Source organism: Salvelinus fontinalis, chromosome 38 (assembly GCF_029448725.1).
Source record: "Salvelinus fontinalis isolate EN_2023a chromosome 38, ASM2944872v1, whole genome shotgun sequence".
NCBI lineage: Eukaryota > Metazoa > Chordata > Actinopteri > Salmoniformes > Salmonidae > Salvelinus > Salvelinus fontinalis.
Genome location: NC_074702.1, coordinates 6,973,534 through 6,999,759, shown reverse-complemented (window position 1 = coordinate 6,999,759; position 26,226 = coordinate 6,973,534). Strand labels below are relative to the sequence as shown.

General features: G+C 42.6%; 2 protein-coding genes across 2 annotated transcripts; both read left to right on the top strand.

Annotated features, from left to right (window-relative positions):
* Positions 1 to 3,750: 3,750 nt before the first annotated feature.
* On the top strand, positions 3,751 to 9,341 carry LOC129837953 (gasdermin-E-like). Its single transcript, XM_055904547.1, has 3 exons — positions 3,751 to 3,937; positions 4,044 to 4,117; positions 8,486 to 9,341. Exons 1-3 carry the CDS (start codon positions 3,775 to 3,777, stop codon positions 8,711 to 8,713), a joined length of 465 nt encoding a protein of 154 aa, XP_055760522.1. The 5' UTR covers positions 3,751 to 3,774; the 3' UTR covers positions 8,714 to 9,341.
* Positions 9,342 to 12,014: 2,673 nt separating this feature from the next.
* LOC129837443 (gasdermin-E-like) lies at positions 12,015 to 24,981 on the top strand. The gene is made up of 10 exons (XM_055903602.1): positions 12,015 to 12,338; positions 12,650 to 12,905; positions 16,239 to 16,443; positions 17,813 to 17,987; positions 18,360 to 18,480; positions 19,686 to 19,811; positions 21,704 to 21,831; positions 22,111 to 22,282; positions 22,390 to 22,463; positions 24,548 to 24,981. Exons 2-10 carry the CDS (start codon positions 12,674 to 12,676, stop codon positions 24,779 to 24,781), a joined length of 1,467 nt encoding a protein of 488 aa, XP_055759577.1. The 5' UTR covers positions 12,015 to 12,338; positions 12,650 to 12,673; the 3' UTR covers positions 24,782 to 24,981.
* The last annotated feature ends 1,245 nt before the right edge of the window (positions 24,982 to 26,226 follow it).

Below are 26,226 nucleotides of genomic sequence, written 5' to 3'. Positions count from 1 at the left end.
TTACAGAACCCCCCCCTCAAGGTGCGAACGCCGGGCGCACCAGCACAAAGTCCAGGGGAGGGTCTGGGTGGGCAGTTGACCACGATGGTGGCTCCGGCTCTGGACGCTGTCCCCACACCACCATAGTCACCCAACGCTTCTGTCTACCCCTCCCAATGACCACCCTAAAACTCACATCCCCGAAATAAACGGCCAGCACCAGGAGAAGGGGCAGCACCGGGACAAGGGGCAGCACCGGGACAAGGGGCAGCACCGGGACAAGGGGCAGCACCGGGACAAGGGGCAGCACCGGGACAAGGGGCAGCACCGGGACAAGGGGCAGCACCGGGACAAGGGGCAGCACCGGGACAAGGGGCAGCACCGGGACAAGGGGCAGCACCAGGATAAGGGGCAGCACCGGGATAAAGACCAGCACCGGGACAAGGGGCAGCACCGGGACAAGGGGCAGCACCGGGACAAGGGGCAGCACCGGGACAAGGGGCAGCACCGGGACAAGGGGCAGCACCGGGACAAGGGGCAACACCGGGACAAGGGGCAGGTCCCGGCTGATATACTCTGGCAGATCCTGGCTGAGGGACTCTGGCAGGTCTATGCAGGCTGACGGCTCTCGACGCTCATGGCAGGCTGACGGCTCTCGACGCTCATGGCAGGCTGACGGCTCTCGACGCTCATGGCAGGCTGACGGCTCTCGACGCTCATGGCAGGCTGACGGCTCTCGACGCTCATGGCAGGCTGACGGCTCTCGACGCTCATGGCAGGCTGACGGCTCTCGACGCTCATGGCTCGCTGGCGGCTCTGGCTGCTCATGGCTCGCTGGCGGCTCTGGCAGATCCTGTCTGGTTGGCGGCTCTGGCAGATCCTGTCTGGTTGGCGGCTCTGGCGGATCCTGTCTGGCGGGCGGCTCTAGCGGCTCCTGTCTGGCGGGCGGCTCTGTAGGCTCATGGCAGACGGGCGGCTTTGCAGGCTCATGGCAGACGGGCGGCTTTGCAGGCTCATGGCAGACGGATGGCTCAGACGGCGCTGGGGAGACGGATGGCTCAGATGGCGCTGGGGAGACGGATGGCTCAGATGGCGCTGGGGAGACGGATGGCTCTGGCCGGATACGGCGCACTGTAGACCTGGTGCGTGGTGCCGGAACTGGAGGCACCGGGCTAAGGATAAGCACCTTCCTACTAGTGCGGGGAGCAGGGACAGGGCACACTGTATTCTCAAAGCCCACTCCATACCTGATGCGAGGTACCGGCACTGGTGACACCGGGCTGAGGACAAGCACATCAGGATTAGTAGGGGGAGAATATACAGTGTGTTCAGGGCTCTGGAGACGCACAGGAGGCTTTGTGCGTGGTGCCGGAACTGGAGGCACCGAACTGGATACACGCACTACAGAGAGAGTGCGTGGAGGAGGAACTGGGCTCAGGAGACGCACTGGTAGCCTAGTGCGTAGTGTAGGCACTGTAGGTACTAGGCTGGGGCGGGGAGGTGGCGCCGGAAATACCGGACCGTGGAGGCGTACTGGCACTCTTGAGCATTGAGCCTGCCCAACCTTACCTGGTTGAATGCTCCCGGTTGCCCGACCAGTGCGGGGAGGTGGAATAACCCGCACCGGCCTATGTAGACGAACCGGAGAAACCATGCGTAAGGCAGGTGCCATGTATGCCGGCCCGAGGAGACGCACTGGAGACCAGACGCGTTGAGCCGGCCTCATGACACCTAGCTCAATACCCAATCTAGCCCTACCAGTGCGGGGAGGTGGAATAACCCGCACTGGGCTATGCACTCGTACAGGAGACATCGTGCGCTCTACTGCGTAACACGGCGCCTGCCCGTACTCCCGCTCTCCACGGTAAGCCTGGGAAGTGGGCGCAGGTCTCCTACCTGCCCTTGGCCCACTACCTCTTATCCCCCCCCCAAGAAATTTTTGGGTGTTACTTACGGGCTTTTTGGGCTTCCGTGCCAGACGCGTTCCCTCATAACTCCAGTTCCTCTCTCCGGTAGCCTCTACTCTCCTCAGTGCCTCCAGCTCAGCTTTGGGACGGCGATATTCTCCCTGCTGTGCCCATGGACCTCTCCCGTCCAATATTTCCTCCCAAGTCCAGGAGTCCTTGTTGCCCTGTCGAGCTTTCCCTTGCCGCTTGGTCCTAATTTTGTGGGTGATTCTGTAAGGGCTGTCTCTCTCCTCATCCTCGGACGAGGAGAGGAGAGAAGGATCATCAGACCAAAATGCAGCATTCGGGAAGTAAGCCATCTTTTTATTATTAACGACGATGGCAACACGAAACAAAACACTTTCAAATATACAAAACAAGAAAACGACGTTGACGAAACCTGAACATAAACTTACATAACTAAACGTAAACTCACGGACAGGAAACAGACGACATCAAAATAAACGAACAGCCAAACAGTCCCGTATGGTACATACATTCAACGACACAGGAGACAATCACCCACAAACAAACAGTGAGAACACCCTACCTAAATATGACTCTTAATTAGAGGAGAACGCAAAACACCTGCCTCTAATTAAGAGCCATACCAGGCAACCAAAACCAACATAGAAACAGTTAACATAGACTGCCCACCCAAAACACATGCCCTGACCTAAAACACATACAAAAACAACATAAAACAGGTCAGGACCGTTACAGGGGCTCTGTGGGGTCTGTTTGTGTTTGTGAACAGAGCCCCAGGACCAGCTTGCTTAGGGGACTCTTCTCCAGGTTCATCTCTCTGTAGGTGATGGCTTTGTTATGGAAGGTTTGGGTATCGCTTACTTTTAGGTGGTTGTAGAATTTAATGGCTCTTTTCTAGATTTTGATAATTAGCGGGTATCAGCCCAATTCTGCTCTGCATGCATTATTTGGTGTTTTATGTTGTACACAGAGGATATTTTTGCAGAGTTCTGCATGCAGAGTCTCAATTTGGTGTTTGTCCCATTTTGTGAGCGGTCCCCAGACTTCACAAACATAACCAGTGTGTCACGACTTCCGCCGAAGTCGGTTCCTCTCCTTGTTCGAGCGGCGTTTGGCGGTCGACGTCACCGGCTTCCTAGCCATCGCCGATCCACCTTTCATTTTTGCCATTTGTCTTGTCTTGTTTTCCTACACACCTGGTTTCAATTCCCTCAGTATCAGACGTGTATATAACCCTCTGTTCCCCCCATGTCTGTGTGTAGAACTGTTTGTTGTTTGGTGTATGTGCACGCTAGACTGGTTTGCGCTGGGTTATGTCAACCCATATTGTGTTTAGTGTTCTTAGTGCTGTGTGTTTTGTTCACCGAAACAAAAGACTCCTTTGGCTACCCAACTTCTGTTCTCCTGCGCCTGACTCCCTTACAGCCAGTTACGCATACCTACACAGTGGCAACAGGTTCTATATCGGATTGAAGTATTTTTAGCAAAATCCTAATTGGTATGTCAAATTTTATGTTCATTTTGATGGCCTTTTTTTATTTAACCAGATAAGTCAGTGAAGAACAAATTCTTATTTACAATGACATCCTAGGAGCAGTGCCTTGTTCAGGGGCAGAACGACAGATTTGTACCTTGTCAGCTCGGGGATTCAATCTAGAAACCTTTCGGTTACTGGCCCAATGGTCTAACCACTAGGCTACCTGCCGCCCCCAAGAGCAAAGGGCCTTCTTGCCTTGTCTCTTTTTACCATTATGTCTCTCTCTATCTCTGTCTCTCTCTCTCACCCTGTCTGTCTTGTCTGTCTCTGTCTCTGTCTCTGTCTCTGTCTCTGTCTCTCTCTGTCTTTTCACAGCTGGATCAGATGTGTGATGGTGAGACTCCTGACCTGGGTGATCTGGAAGAGTCTGAGAGGGAAACAGTCCAGGCCATACTGGATCTTGTAGACCAATGTGTTGGGAAGGATGAGGACGAGATCAGATCCTCTCTTCTCAGTGCCGTCCACCTCATTGTCAGTGCCATGGACGGTGAGATAGAGAGCAGTTTTCACAGGATTCTCCAGTTATTATTTGATCAGTTCCTGGGAAACTAGGTTCACTACTGTGGTTTTATGTGTGCATATTTATTTCTCAGGAATGACAGATGAGGGTCTCTCTGTGTTGGGATCGTGTTGCAGTCCTCCAGTCTTACAGGCCCTGCAGATCCTGGTGAGTTCACACCTGCTTGATTGAGCCTCTAGTCGTATATGACCTGGAGTTCATTTTTCTAGGTTTTTGTTTATGTAAATGTATTTGGGTTTATGTAAATGTATCTTCCCATGTTAAATAAACAAATATTTATACCATTATGATAACATTGTACAACCAGTAGCAGTACTGACACCAATGACGGTAACCAGTGGCAATTTAACAAAAAAATATTGGTGGAGAAACTCAATGAAAAAAGTGAATATGCATCGATACATTACTACACTACACATTGAATGCACCGTCATAAATACTTACCAGACACACACAAACATTATAACATAAGGGTTATGACCAGTATATAGTCTACTGCCCATGTCTTTGGCTCCTATTGCAAGGAACACCACGGTTGTCCAGCATTCGGTAACGGTTTCTCTCCTCCTCTACGTCTGAAGAGGATGAGTAGGAATCAGACCAAAATGCAGCATGTTGTGAAGACATGATGAATATTTATTAAAGCAAAGACGAACACGAAAAAACACTTGGAAAATTACAAAACAACAAAACGACGTAGACAGACCTGAACATGTGAACTTACAATAAAACACGAAGAACGCACAAACAGGAACAGACTAACCAAACGAACGAAAACGAAACAGTCCCGTGTGGTGCGACAGACACAGGAACAATCACCCACACCCAAAGAGTGAGAACAGCCTACCTTAATATGGTTCTCAATCAGAGGAAACGTCAAACACCTGCCCCTAATTGAGAACCATATCAGGCAACACATTTAACCCAACATAGAAACACATAACATAGAATGCCCACCCCAACTCACACCCTGACCAACTAAACACATACAAAAACAAGGAAAACAGGTCAGGAACGTGACACATTCTTTATAGAGTAAAGTATATTTTACTTCAGAATCAATATCAGCATCGGTCTGCAATATTGCTAATCATTGTTAGAGTTTTGGGACGCAGCAGAACACCATTCTGAGTGCAGTTGCCTCTGCCTGTCTGTTAACAAGATGCTCAGGTTATGAATAAAGCAACAACGTTTATAAAGCTACTCCCTCCCTTCAACCATTGCATAGATACAGTTACATGGGTTATTACATTCTGACATCAATCATTAACAACAACACGTAGTAGCTAGCTAGCTATCTCAAACAGCTGTTAGCCACCGCAAGTTCCATCCAAACCACTCAGGTTTAATTATTTTATAACTTGCTCTATTTTAACTGAGGCCTGTTCAGTGGTTGATGAGCACCAATATGTTTTATCTCTACAAGTTTTAAAATAATTTGCTAGGAGATTGTTGACATGATGTATGATGACTTTTCAGCTAGCTAACTAGAAGACGATAAACAACTATTAAATTGCTACCAGAGATAAGATGTCTATTTATCTGTGGCAAATGACATCAAACCTTCAAGGGCGGGCACTACTAATGAATCTCTATAGCAACACCCAAGTGGCCTACATCTGACTGAGTCTCCCAGTACGTGCTGTTGGGCTACATCTGACTGAGTCTCCCAGTACGTGCTGTTGGGCTACATCTGACTGAGTCTCCCAGTACATGCTGTTGGGCTACATCTGACTGAGTCTCCCAGTACATGCTGTTGGGCTACATCTGACTGAGTCTCCCAGTATGTGCTGTTGGGCTACATCTGACTGAGTCTCCCAGTACGTGCTGTTGGGCTACATCTGACTGAGTCTCCCAGTACGTGCTGTTGGGCTACATCTGACTGAGTCTCCCAGTACGTGCTGTTGGGCTACATCTGACTGAGTCTCCCAGTACGTGCTTTTGGGCTACATCTGATTGAGTCTCCCAGTACGTGCTGTTGGGCTACATCTGACTGAGTCTCCCAGTACATGCTGTTGGGCTACATCTGACTGAGTCTCCCAGTACGTGCTGTTGGGCTACATCTGACTGAGTCTCCCAGTATGTGCTGTTGGGCTACATCTGACTGAGTCTCCCAGTATGTGCTGTTGGGCTACATCTGACTGAGTCTCCCAGTACGTGCTGTTGGGCTACATCTGACTGAGTCTCCCAGTATGTGCTGTTGGGCTACATCTGACTGAGTCTCCCAGTACGTGCTGTTGGGCTACATCTGACTGAGTCTCCCAGTACGTGCTGTTGAGCTACATCTGACTGAGTCTCCCAGTACATGCTGTTGGGCTACATCTGACTGAGTCTCCCAGTACATGCTGTTGGGCTACATCTGACTGAGTCTCCCAGTACGTGCTGTTGGGCTACATCTGACTGAGTCTCCCAGTACGTGCTGTTGGGCTACATCTGACTGAGTCTCCCAGTACATGCTGTTGGGCTACATCTGACTGAGTCTCCCAGTACATGCTGTTGGGCTACATCTGACTGAGTCTCCCAGTATGTGCTGTTGGGCTACATCTGACTGAGTCTCCCAGTACGTGCTGTTGGGCTACATCTGACTGAGTCTCCCAGTACGTGCTGTTGGGCTACATCTGACTGAGTCTCCCAGTACGTGCTGTTGGGCTACATCTGACTGAGTCTCCCAGTACGTGCTTTTGGGCTACATCTGATTGAGTCTCCCAGTACGTGCTGTTGGGCTACATCTGACTGAGTCTCCCAGTACATGCTGTTGGGCTACATCTGACTGAGTCTCCCAGTACATGCTGTTGGGCTACATCTGACTGAGTCTCCCAGTATGTGCTGTTGGGCTACATCTGACTGAGTCTCCCAGTATGTGCTGTTGGGCTACATCTGACTGAGTCTCCCAGTACGTGCTGTTGGGCTACATCTGACTGAGTCTCCCAGTATGTGCTGTTGGGCTACATCTGACTGAGTCTCCCAGTACGTGCTGTTGGGCTACATCTGACTGAGTCTCCCAGTACGTGCTGTTGAGCTACATCTGACTGAGTCTCCCAGTACATGCTGTTGGGCTACATCTGACTGAGTCTCCCAGTACATGCTGTTGGGCTACATCTGACTGAGTCTCCCAGTACGTGCTGTTGGGCTACATCTGACTGAGTCTCCCAGTACATGCTGTTGGGCTACATCTGACTGAGTCTCCCAGTACATGCTGTTGGGCTACATCTGACTGAGTCTCCCAGTATGTGCTGTTGGGCTACATCTGACTGAGTCTCCCAGTACGTGCTGTTGGGCTACATCTGACTGAGTCTCCCAGTACGTGCTGTTGGGCTACATCTGACTGAGTCTCCCAGTACGTGCTGTTGCACTGTCCCAATGCATTCACTCACCCATCTGAACCATTGTGAATGCGCCAATCAAGCGCCGCCAATTGCGCACAACCAGAGTAGATCAATGAGGGCTTTCCCCTGGCTAGCCTCTCCACAACAGATCACTGAGTGACAATGAAACAGCTGCATTAGGGAGCTGCCTTTCCTCAAACAACATTTACCAAAATAACAATACAACAGGGAAGCGAACACGTACTGTATGCTTTATTAGCTCAAGCAATTACAAATCAAATGTGTTTGCTTACTGATATAATGTTGTGACATGAATGAAAGCTAGAATTACATGCAGAACAGCGCCATCTACTGGATAGTGGTGGGGCTGCCCGGACTGATGTGTTGCATCAAAGTATAGGTCTCACCAATTACTTTGTCAGTAATTTAGGAATTTCTTAAATGGAGGCCACCGATCTCAAATCTAAGGTCATTTAACCTTTAAAAATAATTGACTTAATCATTTACTAAAGAGATTTGATTAATAATTTTGCTCAGAGTGTAATTTCCCTTCATTTAATATTGACTTACACCAATGATATGTTTTATTTAAACACACCACATTATCTATGGAATCATAACATTTATGACATACTATAAGGGTGTGATTAACTAATAATCTTCTTTAATATTGACCCCTCTCCTGATAACAGTTTGCCACAGGAAGGAATGCTCAACGTCCTTGTATATCTTTGTAATGAGTGATGTTTAAGGCGGTAACACTAATTACACAAAACTTAGGGACACATAATAATAGTAAAAATATATATATATATTTTAATGGCCTTCTTTATATATATATATATATCTTTGTAATGAGTGATGTTCAAGGGGTAACAACGTATTATATTTGTTTTTGTTGATCTATAAAATATATTAAAAACTTTTGTTTAATTTTTTTATAACATTCAAGATAATAGATCCCAAAAACATGTCACTAAGATAAAGTTTTGCAGTATAAAAGACTTCCATTATGTTTCACATTGATAAACAGTTCAATATCAATTCAAACATGTATAATCTCTCATTATTTGTCATTTTAAAGTGTTTGTCATTGTTGCCAAGTCGAGGGATGCAAATGCCACCTTAATTCAAGAATGGCCCAGAAAATAAAGCATATCAATGTATTCCTGTGCTGCTTGTCCTCCAGGTGCATCACGTGGCAGCAGGGAGTGCGGAGACCCTCTCTCTGAGAGATGCTGGTCTGGCTGTTCTGACTGAGGAGGAGGTGTTTGGGAGGACAGAGAGTCTCTTTGGTCACTCTGAAGTTACACTGAAGAGAGAAGAGGACACACTGAGGACAGAGATGAAGGACCAGCCTGGATACCTTCCTCTAGTCATGAGTATCACTGTGAAAGGCCTGGCCTCTTTAGTGTAAGGAGGGAGAGGGAGAGGGAGAGGGTGAGGGTGAGAGATGTGACCTGTTGCCACAAGAAAAGGGCAACAAGTGAAGAACAAACACCATTGTAAATACAACTCATATTTATGTTTATTTATTTTACCTTTTGTACTTTTTGCAGATCGTTACATCACTGTATATAGACATTGTTAGCAGTTGATGTTATTCTTCAACAACACAGAGCTCAAAGCAAATCAGGGGGGGAGAAATATATGTATTCAAAGAGAACAAATCATAGTTGTTATGCTGGAAAGTAGATGGAAGATGGTTTTCTTCTCTGTCTCAATATTGAATTGAGAGAGAGAGAATATGGTCCTCTGTTGTGCAGCTGGTAGAGCATGGCACGGGGTAGTGAGTTTGATCCCCAGGACTACCCATATGTAACAGGTATGCACGCATGACTGTCAGTTGCTTTGGATAAAAGTGTCTGCTAAATGGCATATATTATGAAACTTGTAAATCTAGTTTGAACTGATACACTCAGTATTTCATTCCAATATTTGACTCCTGCACTAGCTGAGCTGAAGAACTAGTGAACAACAGTGTATGAATCCTTGTAACGCTTTCAGTAAAGTGCAACAAACAATATCAGATGTCTCGACCTCCATTCTTCTAATCAAAAGATAATACAACATAAAGTGGGACATTACAGGGGGGGGGGGGGGGGGGGGTCAGGGCCTGTAATGTTCAGGGCCTGAGTTTGGGTGGGCATTCTATGTCTGGTATTCTATGTTGTCCTTGTTTTGTATTTCTGTGTGTTTGGCCTGGTATGGTTCTCAATCAGAGGCAGCTGTCTATTGTTGTCTCTGATTGAGAATCATACTTAGGTAGCCTGTTCCCACCTGTGTTGGTGTTTTGTTCTAGTATTCGTATTCATTAAAAGGAATTATGAATACTTACCACGCTGCACCTTGGTCTTCTCCTTCTCCTCCCGACGACAATCGTTACAGGAGGTTAGTTTATTAGGATCCCCATTAGATACTGCACATGCAGCAGCTACTCTTCCTGGAGTCCACATGAAACATACAAACACATGACAAATTACAGAACGGTTATAGACAAGAACAACATAAGATATTACATTAAAATAAGAGTAAGAACACCTGTTCTCTCCGTGACATAGACTGACCAGGTGAATCCAGGTGAATGATCCCTTATTGATTCCACTTGTTAAATCCACTTCAGTCAGTCTAGATGAAGGGCAGGAGACAGGTTAAAGAACGATTTTCAAGCCTTGAGACAATTAAGACATGGATTGTGTATGTGTGGCATTCAGACGGTGAATGGGCAAGACAGAAGATTTAAGTGCATTTGAACGGGGTATGGTGGTAGGTGTCAGGCGCACCGGTTTGTGTCAACAACTACAACACTGCTGGGTTTTTCACGCTCAACAGTTGTGTATCAAGAATATTCCACCACCCAAAGGACATCCAGCCAACTTGACACAGCTGTTTGAAACATTGGAGTCAACATGGGCCAACATCCCTGTGGAACGCTTTGGACACCTTGTAGAGTCCATACCCCGACGAATTGAGGCTGTTCTGAGGGGTACAACTCAATATTAGGAAGGTGTCTCAAATGTTTGGTATACTCAGTGTATATTGGAAAGACAACAAAAATACTATTTACACACTGTTCACATATACACATTCATATTTTTATAGACAGTAGTTAAATTAGATACATTTTTTGGGGGTGAGAGGAGTCCTACATGTTTTGCATTGTCAAGTGACCCGTATGGCAACAGAAACAGAATCCTGCTCAAAATACTGTTCACCAGAATCATGTCCCAAAAACAAGTCTGTTATTATTCTATACACATTTGAAAGTGTAAACTTTCTTACATTACTGTTACCAGGTTCAAAAAGTATACGTATTAAAACAAAGAGGATGTCCAGCACCCTGGTCATCTTGATGTCTAGAATACCAGGGTGATGAAGATGTTGTTCTTTTTAATAATGATTCTTTACTCAAAGATAACATCCCCAATATGTGGAGTCAGTATGATGGTCCTGTCTTTACTCAGAGATAACATCCCCAATATGTGGAGTCAGTATGATGGTCCTGTCTTTACTCAGAGATAACATCCCCAATATGTGGAGTCAGTATGATGGTCCTGTCTTTACTCAGAGATAACATCCCCAATATGTGGAGTCAGTATGATGGTCCTGTGATGTCTGATTCACAGTGATTGAACAACGTAGACATGTTGTCATCAGAAACCCTATGCTGTGTGTGTTATTACTGCAAGGCTCCTGGGATTTGTTCAAACTGAAACTAAAACTTGACCTTGAGAACTGTTATTGCACTTTGGAACTGATAGCTGTCTGTTGGTGTTGGACTCTCCTACAGTACAGTGGTGAAGTATATGGATGTGACTTTCTGACCCTGTAGTAAAAGTTAGGTTGGACAACTGATTTACCACACATTGGACACAAAGGTTGTGAATGATACTTTAAAAAGAAAAGTAATATTTCACCTTTTTTTAACTAGGCAAATCAGTTAAGAACAAATTCTTATTGGCAATGACAGCCTACCCCGGCCTCCCCTAACCCGGACGATGCTGGGCCATTTGTGCGCTGCCCTATGGGACTCCCGATCACGGCCGGTTGTGATACAGCTCAGGATCAAACCAGGGTCTGCAGTTTTGCCTCTAGCATTGAGATACAGTGCCTTAGACCACTGCGCCACTCTGGAGCCTTAAAATACAGTCGGCTAATACTGATATTCTTGTGCTATAACAGAGTTCATCTACACAAAATATTTCACACAACCATTGTGCAACGTCTCCACAACACTGTTTGTGCAGAAACACTCTGTTCTATCAAAACAGTTTTATCAAATGTGTTGTGCATTATGAGTTCTTCACCTTCAGTGTGTACAGGGCCTTTAAGAAAACATTCCTCATCAAATCAAACTTTATTCCTTACATGCACCAAATACAAAACAGGTGTGGACTTACAGTGAAATGCTTACTTACAAGCCCTTAACCAACAATGCAGTTCAAGAAAGAATTAAGAAAATGTTTACCAAATAAACTAAAGTTAAAAAATTATTAAAAAGTAACACAATAAAATAACAATAACGAGGCTATATACAGGGTGTACCGGTACAGAGTCAATAGTGGGGGTATAGGTTAGTTGAGGTAATTTGTACATGTAGGTAGAGGTAAAGTGACTGTGCATAGATAACAAACAGCGAGTAGCAGCAGTGTAAAGACGACGCTGTGCTTCCGTAGCCTAAAGAAAGTGAAAGTGAAAGTGGATGAGTTACTGAGCTATTACATGTAAGAACTACTCCCCAACACCGCTTCACTGCTATGAGGATGACAACACATCAAACCGGAATATACTTCCCAGTAATGTGGCATGTAGTTCTGCCTGCTTCTAGTGAAGTTATTTTCTCATGAAATAAAACAGAAGTGAAGATCAGGAATGCAAGAGTCTAACAGGACAGTTTCCCAGGAAGGGGTTAAGATTAAGAGACTCCTCCTCCTACTAGTATGTAATGAACTCTTAGCTAATGCATTTCAGACATACTCGTATCTCATTCTTAATAACGTATCTCTAAGTCATAAGGACCCAGAGGAAGCAGTGGGAACCAGGTATTGAAGCTCTTGTAGTGTTGCGATCAGGAAAAAAATTGTATTGAATGACCAACATTTTTGACTGAAATGATATCCTGTTTATATCCTTTCCTGTCATGTCTAAAGCAATGCTACTCTGTTCTGATCCACTCTTTTCCCAGGGAAAGTGAACCTTTCAAAGAGATTGTGTTTGCATTATTGAGTGTCTTGTCAACTGTGAAATGTATTTAGAATGCTCTTCAGAAGATGTTGTATTGAGTGTTCATGTGTTCATCCTAGTTTTGTTTCTTAGACGTCTTTGTCATTTGTGTCTTTGTCATCTGCTGCAGCCAGAAACACGATCCACCACCATCATGATTTCCAATGCCGTAAAATCCATGTTGAAGGAAGTAGATTCTAACGGTACCCTGATCCCTGTGTCCAGTCTGAACGACAGCTCTGGTAAACTGAATCTCCTCTCACTCATTGTGAAGACCAGGCCCAGATGTGGATGCTTCTGGCAGGAACCGAAATACCAGTCCAGAGGCTTTTCCCTGAGTGATGTGCTGAAGCCTGGAAAACCTGAAGACAAACCTTTAAACCCAGGTAAACACCAGAACATTGGACTAGCGTTGAACTAGTAACCGAAAGGTTGCAAGATCGAATCCCCGAGCTGACAAGGTAAAAATCTGTCATTCTGCCCCTGAACAAGTTAGTTAACCCACTGTTCCTAGGCCGTCATTAAAAATAAGAATGTGTTCTTAACTGACTTGCCTAGTTAAATATAGGTAAAATTTTAAAAATCCTTTAAAAAAAGGCCCTCCGGCAGGGTTGCCAGGTCTAGAAAAATTCCCAGACCTTTGACTACTCAAAACCAACCTAAAAGGCCTGAAAACTAGTCCAACCTTTATTTCCCACAGCAATAAACCCTTTTTCCATAACGTTATCGACCCAATTAAGAAGGAATATTCACGTAACTTGTAATGACGTTAGAAGCAAAGTTAGGTTTTCATCCAAATAATATTTATTGTAAACTATAACATGATATAATAAAGGAATTTGAATATGTCCCAAGAGAAAATTTAATTTGCCCTTATTAAACTCACCAGATTATTTTCCATCAATGGATGTCAATATTAAACTCAAAGACAGACCATATAAACAATACGCGACAGTACAATAATGACAAGATAAACAATCAACTCTTATAAGACAGGGATCCTATTATTAATCAATAAGGCCTGGGGGGGTGTGGTATATGGCCAATATACCACGGCTAAGGGCTGTTCTTAAGCATGATGCAACGCCAAATGCCTGGATGCAGTCTTTGGCTGTGGTATATTGGCCATCTACCACAAACCCCCTGGGTGCCTTATTGCTATTATAACTGGTTACCAACGTAATTAGAACAGTAAAAATAAGTGTTTTTTCATACCTTTGGTATATGGTCTGATATAGCATGGCTTTCAGCCAACCAGCATTCAGGGCTCGAACCCGGTTTATAATTGTAAATAAATCCATTTAGCACAAAGTACATAATTATAGATACATCCTTTAAACCCAGGTAAACACCAGAGCAGCCCCACAGACAGGTGCTTGTGTTAACCAATAGCCTGCTGGAATAAGCTACTGGGGATGAGGTCATCATTTCAATCACTGAATTAAATATGAATAATATGTGTATGAACTGAATATGCTTGTCAACAACAGCCAGTGTTTGTTTACCTGTAGCCTAATCTGACTGACTGTTACCGTCAATCTAATGCATTCTAACAATTGATGACAATTGCGATAGAGCTTTGATAACTTACAATTTAATGAACTAATGGCAATTAATAACTGCATAATAACACAAGGCAACAACAACAATAAACTGAAGTTATAAGCTACTTATGAAATCTGCATGCCAGCTCCAAGTAGGCTACACAAGTGGCACAAATTGATTTCCATTGACTCCAGCGATATAGTAATTTCAACATATTTATTTTGTCAAATGATTTTCTACAGTAGCCTACAATGGCATATCAATTAATAGGCTACTTGATTGGCAACAGTTGCAAATGTGTCATTCTCCACATTTAATGTAAGTTTCATTGAGGATTCTTCCCCACAACAGGATCACTCGAGGCAGTTCCATAACTTCCATTTCAAATTTCCACTCACGCAGCCCCCGAGACCCTTAGACTAAGCTGCCTGCTGCAGTTCTCTCTCAACACACACAAACATCACAGGGAAATAACGGACATGCCAACCCTGACCTCCGGGAACAATTTGCTTACAATATCCTCTTTGTTTTACCGTAAAACTTCAGCTAAACGCGGTCTGAAATAGCTGCCTGTCCGTAGCCTGTCCGTAGCCTGGCAATGGCACACATTTCAGCAATCAACCGTTTTTATCGCCAGTAAGAAACTGCTAGTCATTGCCTGCAACAGCTGAGAACTGCAAGATAACTGGCAAGTACAAAAACAGTCAACAACTTTACGAGTACAAACCCCCAGAAATCGTCCGATCGCCATCCATTGGCGAAAAAAGAACTGACGAAAATGCTGACGACAATGCACGGTCAAAGAGGAAAATAACGATTCTGTCAAGGAAAATAAGAAAACAAATCGAAAATAGTGCCATACTAAGACAAAATAAACGTAACAGTGTGTAAATGACAACACATTATTGCAGAAAATGAAGAAATTTATAAAAATGCTGGAAGTGAGAGCTGGAATTAAACAATTAAATATCGGTATGCAAATTAGCAAAAGCTGTGTACATTAAGGAAATAGACACCTGGCAAAAAAAGCCTGTCTGTAATAAGCACCTGTTGTGTTCAGTGATATAAGAAAATAAACGCCCAGGTTAACAATTGACGTTTTATGGTACAATAACAATGGCTTAGATAGAAGGAGTTTCTAAGTAACATGTATGCATATGTAACTGCAGGGTACAGTGAAAACCACGTTGTTGTTGCTAGCATGTTTCTGTTGTGAAATATCTGACAATAAATTCCAGTACTCATGCTACTCCTCACTTTGGGCCTGAGCATTTGAATATGGCAACTTTCCGGGATAAAAAAATAATGTCATTTTGGAGTCACTTTTATTGTAAATAAGAATAGAATATGTTTCTAAACACGTGTACATTATCGTGGATGCTACCATGGTTACAGACAGTGCTGAATAAGAGAGGTGTGGGGGGCTGCCTTAATCAATATCACTGGGACATGGGGAGCAGTTGTTGGGGATTAATTGCCATGCTCAAGACCAGAACGACAGATTTTTCACCTTTCCGGCTCTGGGATTTGAACCTGCAACTTTTCGGATACAGACCCAACACTCTTAACCGCTATGCTACCAGCCGCCTCTCATTGGTATACAGGTAATGTGAGCTATGGCTATATACATGATTGGCTTTTGAAACATAGACATGGAGATGGTGGGTGATTGGACATGGTTGACAGACTAACGTGAGTAAAATAGCGCCACAGCGCCAAGCTCTTCCAGCTGAGCTACGCAGGACCAAGGACCAAGAGATGGGTGTAGAGGGGGAAGGAGAGGGGTGTAGAGGGGGAAGGAGAGGGGTGTAGAGGGGGAAGGAGCTGCGACCAAGTCGATGTTTTTCCACTTGGAACCGACAGGTTGCTCAACCTTATTCATTGTTTCTTTGTGTGTGAAGGTGGTGGAATTATGAGGGAATTAAATCAAGGTCAGAATACGGTGTATCTGTAGACACACCTCCATGTCTGTGATCTCCACCGCAAATGAATATCTATCTGCCACCTGCGTTTCTCCATGCTTAAGTTCAAGGTCAGAATACGTGTAGAGAGAAAAGTGCATAGAAGTGAAATGAATGAAATGTATGTGCCCATAACTCAGGTCTGAATTCCCCCCTTTATGATAAATGATGAAAATGATCATGTGTCTATTCTAATGTTGAATGTTCCCTCAGATGTGAAGGAGTCTGACTTCGTGGACCACAGTGGGACATTTGGTGACAAGAAAGAAATGAACTCAGAAGGAAATGTGGAGGGATTGGCAGCTGATTTAAAACTTAACTTGGGCTTAAAAAGCTTCAGCGAACAAGAGTCGTCCTTTGGCAGACTAAAGAAAGAGGAGGTAGAAGTGAAGGAGTTGGTTAACTACTCGATTGACAAGTGAGTTGCCTTATACTGTTCATACACTGAGGGTACAAAACATTAAGAACACCTGCTCTTTCCATGACAGACTGACCAGGTGAATCTGGGTGAAAGCTATGATCCCTTATTGATATCACTTGTTAAATCCACTTCAATCAGTGTAGATGAAGGTCATTTACACTAAAGAATCGCAGGGTCTAGATTCAATCCGGACCAAGGAAGGTCATAACACTAAAGAATCGCAGGGTCTAGATTCAATCCGGACCAAGGAAGATCATTTACACTAAAGAATCGTAGGGTCTAGATTCAATCCGGACCAAGGAAGATCATTTACACTAAAGAATCGTAGGGTCTAGATTCAATCCGGACCAAGGAAGATCATTTACACTAAAGAATCGTAGGGTCTAGATTCAATCCGGACCAAGGAAGGTAATTTACACTTGAGACGACATGTACAGTATGCAGTGTTTATGTCCAAATCTAAGGCCATTAACCCTTTAAAAATAGTTTACTAAAGAGATATGATTAAAGTATTTTGCTCACAATGTAATTTCCCTTCATTTAAATTGAGTAACAGCAATTACACTTTTTATTTAGAACACACACCAACTGATCAATAAAATCCTCAAATGTATGACATACTGTACTTAAAGGGTGTGATAAGCTAGTATAACAACAGTTTGCCAATTGAGAGAATGCCTAATGTCATTTTTTATTTTTTAATGAGTGATTTATAAGGTGGTAACAATAATGACATAAAACTTATGGACACATATTATATTTGTTATAAAAAAGTATTTTAATAGCCTTCTTTGTTTTTATTGATCTATACAATGTATGAAATACTTTTATTTACTTTCTATCATTCAAAATAATAGATAGATGTCTCTAAACCCCCGAAACATGTCACTACAACTCTACACATCACTACTGGGACAAGCCTATTTGCTTTCCTTAAGTTCTTTAAACAACACATACAAATAAAGTTTTGCATTATAAAGGACTTCTATTATGTTTTCACATTGATAAACAGTTCAATATCAACTAAAACTATTTGTCTTTTTAGGGCTGTATTCAATCCGGATCACGGAAATCCAGCTTTACAGTGTGATTGAAATGCATTATTATTTTCCATGGTAAACACTGCATATGTCGGCTCAAACGGAAATGACTTTTACATTTCTTTTGCGTAATCCGTAACGCTTCAGTGTTACAGATTGAAGAGAGCCTTTAAAGTGCTTTTCATGGTTGCAAAGGCGAGGGACGTAAAAGACATTGCAGTTCAAGAATAACCCTCTAGTAAGAAGCATAACTAGTACCTTTAAATAATATTTGCTTGCCCATTCTATATTTTGTATAATATAATTTATTTGGGACCCTCCTGCAGACATCTGAACATGAGCCACCCTGTGATCAAGCAGACCCGGGAGAAGCCCAGGGCAATATTAGGGGTGTTGACGGAGAGGATTATGACATCACAACCTTGCCCGGTCACAAACAAAGTCCGGAAGCGTGGCAATGTAGGAGCCAACATGAGCGGCTGCGTGGCCCTGAGCGTGAAGGTAGGAGGAAAGATTACCAGGCATCCTACTGAAGTGAATGATGTTTTCATCATATTTTCATGAGTGGAAAACATCATAATGTATAACTGACAACACAGATTTACATTATCTCTATTTTTTATCTCAACAATCTCACTTTATGATAGCTAGGCCTACATAAGTCAAGTAAATGTCAGGACCATATTGACGGATCACAGATGTCCGTTCAGCAGTGATGAATGAAGTAGCCCTGAATTCCCACATAGATCATTTCCTGTTTTTATCATTAGAACGACTTCCTGATGATGTAATGGTGTAGTATATGTGTCTGGGTTAGAATCTGGGTTGTTTGTGCACCAAACGTCTCTGACTGATTTGACATTCTCTTCACAGGCCTCTATGAAGCAGAGCGGCAGTACTCAGACAGATAGTGATGTGTCGCTGAAGATTCCTGAATATACTGTCATTGCCTTCAGTCTGATTGAACTCAAGGTCAAATGCGATGGAAAGTTTGGTGAGGAAGTGTATGGTTTATCAATGTCCCAGGTATAGCTGCATGGTTAAGTACCATGATAAAGTACACAGCCAGTGTCTATGTTCCTCAGTGTATTTAGTACAGCCACTGTATTTAGTACAGCCACTGTATTTAGTACAGCCACTGTATTTAGTATAGCCACTGTATTTAGTATAGCCACTGTATTTAGTATATCCACTGTATTTAGTACAGCCACTGTATTTAGTATAGCCACTGTATTTAGTATATCCACTGTATTTAGTACAGTCACTGTATTTAGTATAGCCACTGTATTTAGTACAGCCATTGTATTTAGTATATCCACTGTATTTAGTACAGTCACTGTATTTAGTATAGCCACTGTATTTAGTAGAGCCACTGTATTTAGTACAGCCACTGTATTTAGTAGAGCCACTGTATTTAGTAGAGCCACTGTATTTAGTATAGCCATTGTATTTAGTATAGCCACTGTATTTAGTACAGCCATTGTATTTAGTATATCCACTGTATTTAGTACAGTCACTGTATTTAGTATATCCACTGTATTTAGTACAGTCACTGTATTTAGTATAGCCACTGTATTTAGTACAGCCACTGTATTTAGTATAGCCATTGTATTTAGTATAGCCACTGTATTTAGTACAGCCACTGTATTTAGTATAGCCACTGTATTTAGTACAGTCACTGTATTTAGTATAGCCACTGTATTTAGTACAGCCACTGTATTTAGTATAGCCACTGTATTTAGTATAGCCATTGTATTTAGTATAGCCACTGTATTTAGTATAGCCATTGTATTTAGTATAGCCACTGTATTTAGTATAGCCACTGTATTTAGTATAGCCATTGTATTTAGTATAGCCACTGTATTTAGTATAGCCATTGAATTTAGTATAGCCACTGTATTTAGTATAGCCATTGTATTTAGTACAGCCACTGTATTTAGTATAGCCACTGTATTTAGTATAGCCATTGTATTTAGTACAGCCACTGTATTTAGTATAGCCACTGTATTTAGTATAGCCACTGTATTTAGTATAGCCACTGTATTTAGTATAGCCATTGTATTTAGTACAGCCACTGTATTTAGTATAGCCACTGTATTTAGTATAGCCACTGTATTTAGTATAGCCACTGTATTTAGTACAGCCACTGTTTCTGTCTGTGTGTGACTGGTTATGACTGTTGTCTGCTCTGGTCCACAGAGCTGTGCCTCTTCGCCAACAATGGGGGCTTTGAAAAGGTTAGGTCAAATTACGAGATTGAAGAGGATGGAATTATGGACCTGGTAGGCGACTTTGATACCAACAGCCCCCTAAATCTGAACAAAGGTAATAATGCCAGTGGAGGGTAATGTCTCCTGTCTAGTGGTAAAGATGTAGTCTACTGAATGCAACGTCTGGTCAACATGTAATGGAGTCTACTGAATGGAACGTCTGGTCAACATGTAATGGAGTCTACTGAATGGAACGTCTGGTCAACATGTAATGGAGTCTACTGAATGGAACGTCTGGTCAACATGTAATGGAGTCTACTGAATGGAACGTCTGGTCAACATGTAATCTACTGAATGGAACGTCTGGTCAACATGTGGTCTACTGAATGGAACGTCTGGTCAACATGTAGGCTACTGAATGCAACGTCTGGTCAACATGTAGGCTACTGAATGCAACGTCTGGTCAACATGTAATCTACTGAATGGAATGTCTGGTCAACATGTAGTCTACTGAATGGAACGGCTGGTCAACATGTAGTCTACTGAATGGAACGTCTGGTCAACATGTAGTCTACTGAATGCAACGTCTGGTCAACATGTGGTCTACTGAATGGAACGTCTGGTCAACATGTAGTCTACTGAATGCAACGTCTGGTCAACATGTAATCTACTGAATGGAACGTCTAGTCAACATGTAGTCTACTGAATGGAACGGCTGGTCAACATGTAATCTACTGAATGGAACGTCTGGTCAACATGTGGTCTACTGAATGGAACGTCTGGTCAACATGTAATGTAGTCTACTGAATGGAACGTCTGGTCAACATGTAGTCTACTGAATGGAACGTCTGGTCAACATGTAATGTAGTGTACTGAATGGAACGTCTGGTGAACATGTAATCTACTGAATGGAACGTCTGGTCAACATGTAATGTAGTGTACTGAATGGAACGTCTGGTGAACATGTAATCTACTGAATGGAACGTCTGGTCAACATGTAATGGAGTCTACTGAATGGAACGTCTGGTCAACATGTAATGTAGTCTACTGAATGGAACGTCTGGTCAACATGTAATGTAGTCTACTGAATGGAACGTCTGGTCAACATGTAGTCTACTGAATGAAATGTCTGGTCAACATGTAATGTAGTCTACTAAATGGAACGTCTGGTCAACATGTAATGTAGTCTACTGAATGGAACGTCTGGTCAACATGTAATGTAATCTACTGAATGGAACGTCTGGTCAACATGTAATGTAATCTACTGAATGGAACGTCTGGTCAACATGTAATGTAGTCTACTGAATGGAACGTCTGGTCAACATGTAATCTACTGAATGGAACTTCTGGTCAACATGTAATGTAGTGTACTGAATGGAACGTCTGGTCAACATGTAATGTAGTCTACTGAATGGAACGTCTGGTCAACATGTAATGTAGTCTACTGAATGGAACGTCTGGTCAACATGTAATGTAGTCTACTGAATGGAACGTCTGGTCAACATGTAGTCTACTGAATGGAACGTCTGGTCAACATGTAGTCTACTGAATGGAACGTCTGGTCAACATGTAGTCTACTGAATGGAACGTCTGGTCAACATGTAATCTACTGAATGGAACGTCTGGTCAACATGTAGTCTACTGAATGGAATGTCTGGTCAACATGTAATCTACTGAATGGAACGTCTGGTCAACATGTAATCTACTGAATGGAACGTCTGGTCAACATGTAGTCTACTGAATGGAATGTCTGGTCAACATGTAGTCTACTGAATGGAACGTCTGGTCAACATGTAATCTACTGAATGGAACGGCTGGTCAACATGTAATCTACTGAATGGAACGGCTGGTCAACATATAAGGACGTCTACTGAATGGAATGTTCAATATTTAAGTTGTTCTATTTAATTAGTAATTACGAAGTTACCACACTTTTGGTATATAAAAAAAACATTGATCACACTTTGCCAAAGTAACATGGTCTGTGTGTTGTTTGTGTGTTGATAGAACTGAAGAAACTGAGTGATCATTTCCAGCTGCTGTCAGTCCTGCCAGCAGCCACACGTTCCTCCCTGCTCCAGCTCCTCAAGACAACCATGGAGGACAGAGAGGCAGTCAGTGTGCTGGAGAGTGTGGTGAGTGGGACGTACAGAAACAGGGCACCAACACACCTAATAGCAGGGATGAATATCTCACCCAGGATATATGTAACATTCTCTCTCTGTCTTTCATACACACTCTCTGTCTTTCATACACACTATCTGTCTTTCATACACTCTCTCTCTCTCTCTCTCTCTCCTACTCTCTCTCTCCTACTCTCTCTCTCTCTCTCTCTCTCTCTCTCTCTCTCTCTCTCTCTCTCTCTCTCTCTCTCTCTCTCTCTCACTCACACTCACACACTCACACACACACAGCTGGATCAGATGTGTGATGGTGAGACTCCTGACCTGGGTGATCTGGAAGAGTCTGAGAGGGAAACAGTCCAGGCCATACTGGATCTTGTAGGCCAATGTGTTGGGAAGGATGAGGACGAAATCAGATTCTCACTTCTCAGTGCCGTCCACCTCATTGTCAGTGCCATGGACGGTGAGATAGAGAGCAGTTTACACAGGATTCTCTAGTTATTATTTGATCAGTTCCTGGGAAACTAGGTTCACTACTGTGGTTTTACGTGTGCATATTTATTTCTTCAGGAATGACAGATGAGGGTCTCTCTGTGTTGGGATCCTGTTGCAGTCCTCCAGTCTTACAGGCCCTGCAGATCCTGGTGAGTTCACACCTGCTTGATTGAGCCTCCAGTCCTGTATGACCTGGAGTTCATTTTTCTAGGTTTTTCTTTATGTAAATGTATTGGGGCATATCTTCCCATGTTAAATAAACAAATATTTATACCATTATGATAACATTGTACAACCAGTAGATATAGTAACACCAATGACGGTAACACCAGTGGCGATTTATAACAAAAATATTGGTGGGGCAAACGCAATGAAAAAAGTGAATATGCATCGATACATTACTACACTACACATTGAATGCACCGTCATAAATACTAACCAATCCCAGCAGTGAGTTTGAGCCACACACACACATGTTATAACATAAGGGTTATGTGTGTATAGTGTTCTGCCCATATCTTTGGCTCCTATTGCAAGGAAGACCACAGTAGTCCAACATACTTTATAGAGTAAAGTATATTTTACTTCAGAATTATATCAGCATTGGTCTGCAATATTGCTAATCATTGTTAGAGTTTTGGGACGCAGCAGAACACCATTCTGAGTGCAGTTGCCTCTGCCTGTCTGTTAACAAGATGCTCAGGTTATGAATAAAGCAAGTTTATAAATAATTTGCTGGGCGATTGTTGACAAGATTCATGATGACTTTTCAACTAGCTAGCTAGAAGACGATAAACAACTATGAAATTGCTACCGGTGATAAGTCGTCGATTTATCTGTGTCAAATGACATCAAGCCTTCATGGGCTTACTAATGAATCTCTTAGCAGCACCCAAGTGGGCCTGGCTAGCCTCTCCACAACAGATCACTGAGGGAGGCTGAAACAGCTGCATTAGGGAGCTGTCTTTCCTCAAACAACATTTACCAAAATAACAATACAACAGGGAAGCGAACACGTACTGAGTGCTTTATTAGCTCAAGCAATTACAAATCAAATGTGTTTGCTTACTGATATAATGTTGTGACATGAATGAAAGACAGAATTACATGCAGAACATCGCAGACCACCACCGCAACAGGGTAGCCTAGTGGTTAGAGCGTTGGACTAGTAACCGAAAGGTTGCAAGTTCAAATCCCCGAGCTGACAAGGTACAAATCTGTCATTCTGCCCCTGAACAGGCAGTTAACCCACTGTTCCTAGGCCGTCATTGAAAATAAGAATTTGTTCTTAACTGACTTGCCTAGTTAAATAAAGGAAAAAAATATATATATATATCCTGGATAGTGGTGGGGCTGCCTGGATTGATGTGTTGCATCAAAGTATAGGTCTCACCAACTACTTTTTGTAAGTAATTTAGGAATTTCTTAAATGGAGGCCACCGATCTCAAATCTAAGGTCATTTAACCTTTAGAAATAATTGACTTAATCATTTACTAAAAATATTTGATTAATCATTTTGGTCAGAGTGTAATTTCCCTTCATTTAAATTTAGTTACACCAATGATATGTTTTATTTAAACACACCACATTATCTATGGAATCATAACATTTATGACATACTATAAGGGTGTGATTAACTAATAATCTTCTTTAATATTGACCCCTCTCCTGATAACAGTTTGCCACAGGAAGGAATGCTCAAGGTCCTTGTATATCTTTGTAATGAGTGATGTTTAAGGCGGTAACACTAATTACATAAAACTTAGGGACACATAATAATTGTACAAATATATATATTTTAAAGGCCTTCTTTGCTTTATTCATTTATATACATTGTGTTCAATATTTTTTTTAACTTTGTGGATATATATCTATATACAGTATACTGTATATGTCTTTGTAATGAGTGATGTTCAAGGCGTTAACAAAGTATTATATTTGTTTTTATTGATCTACAAAATATATGAAATACTTTTGTTTATTTTATAGCATTCAAAATAATAGATCCCAAAAACATGTCACTAAGATAAAGTTTTCCAGTATAAAAGACTTCCATTATGTTTCACATTGATATTGTTCATTATCAATTAAAACATGTAAAATGTCTATTTATTTGTCATTTTAAAGTGTTTGTCATTGTTGTAAAGTCAAGGGATGCAAATGCCACCTTAATTCAAGAATGGCCCAGAAAATAAAGCATATCAATGTATTCCTGTGCTGCTTGTCCTCCAGGTGCAGCATGTGGCAGCAGGGAGTGGGGAGACCCTCTCTCTGAGAGATGCAGGTCTGGCTGTTCTGACTGAGGAGGAGGTGTTTGGGAGGACAGAGAGTCTCTTTGGTCACTCTAAAGTTACGCTGAAGAGAGAAGAGGACACACTGAGGACAGAGATGAAGGACCAGCCTGGATACCTTCCTCTAGTCATGAGTATCGCTGTGAAAGGCCTGGCCTCTTTAGGAAAGATTTAGCTGAATAGAAACATTCCTTGTGCTACGTAGTGGATATATGAACCGCCAGGGATGAATTTCAGAAATGTCACATTTTATAACGTATTGTTGACGATTGCAAAGAGGCTTAGAGCAGGAGTAGAAAATATAAAAAACAAGATAATGCACGTGTGAAGAAAAATGTATAAAACAATATGAATAAATCAATACATCAATTCCAACTACTGTACATTAATTAATGACACATTTCTACGTCATACTTCCGTGATAATGGCTTTTCATCAAAACACATTTCTATTTACTTCTGCCAGATGGCTTTCATGAAGTTTTTGCCCATTGAAGACCATTGCGCTACATTTTTGCCCATTGAAGACCATTGTGCTACATTTTTGCCCATTGAAGACCATTGCGCTACATATTTGCCCATTGAAGACCATTGCGCTACATTTTTTCCCATTGAAGACCATTGCGCTACATTTTTGCCCATTGAAGACCATTGCGCTACATTTTTGCCCATTGAAGACCATTGTGCTACATTTTTGCCCATTGAAGACCATTGCGCTACATATTTGCCCATTGAAGACCATTGCGCTACATTTTTTCCCATTGAAGACCATTGCGCTACATTTTTGCCCATTGAAGACCATTGCGCTACATTTTTGCCCATTGAAGACCATTGCGCTACATTTTTGCCCATTGAAGACCATTGCGCTACATTTTTGCCCATTGAAGACCATTGCGCTACATTTTTGCCCATTGAAGACCATTGCGCTACATTTTTGCCCATTGAAGACCATTGCGCTACATATTTGCCCATTGAAGACCATTGCGCTACATTTTTGCCCATTGAAGACCATTCAAAAAGCGTACAAAATTCAAAAACGACAAGGCTATATGCAGAGTCACTTGCATAGCTTATAGTTATTATAATGCTTTTTTAATGTATTGTTAGGAAGCCCATAACCCATAACATTACGTCTAGGGGTCGTAGGCCTAGTTACATGGTCTGTAACCTGACTCGTTACGTCTAGGAGTCCTAGGCCTAATTACATGGTCTGTAACCTGACTCGTTACGTCTAGGGGTTCTAGGCCTAGTTACATGGTCTGTAACCAGACTCGTTACGTCTAGGGGTCCTAGGCCTAGTTACATGGTCTGTAACCTGACTTGTTATGTCTAGGGGTCCTAGGCCTAATTACACGGTCTGTAACCTGACTCGTTACGTCTAGGGGTCCTAGGCCTAATTACACGGTCTGTAACCTGACTCGTTATGTCTAGGGGTCCTAGGCCTAATTACACGGTCTGTAACCTGACTCGTTATGTCTAGGGGTCCTAGGCCTAATTACATGGTCTGTAACCTGACTCGTTACGTCTAGGGGTCCTAGGCCTAATTACATGGTCTGTAACCTGACTCGTTACATCTAGGGGTCCTAGGCCTAATTACACGGTCTGTAACCTGACTCGTTAT

Bases quoted from the DNA above. Each gene is read 5' to 3' on its own strand.
- LOC129837953 (XM_055904547.1), top strand. From the start codon at position 3,775: ATGTGTGATGGTGAGACTCCTGACCTGGGTGATCTGGAAGAGTCTGAG. The intron at 3,938-4,043 runs GTGAGATAGAGA...TTTATTTCTCAG, and splicing joins CATTGTCAGTGCCATGGACG to GAATGACAGATGAGGGTCTC. The intron at 4,118-8,485 runs GTGAGTTCACAC...CTTGTCCTCCAG, and splicing joins TACAGGCCCTGCAGATCCTG to GTGCATCACGTGGCAGCAGG.
- LOC129837443 (XM_055903602.1), top strand. From the start codon at position 12,674: ATGATTTCCAATGCCGTAAAATCCATGTTGAAGGAAGTAGATTCTAAC. The intron at 16,444-17,812 runs GTGAGTTGCCTT...ACCCTCCTGCAG, and splicing joins GTTAACTACTCGATTGACAA to ACATCTGAACATGAGCCACC. The intron at 22,283-22,389 runs GTGAGATAGAGA...TTATTTCTTCAG, and splicing joins CATTGTCAGTGCCATGGACG to GAATGACAGATGAGGGTCTC.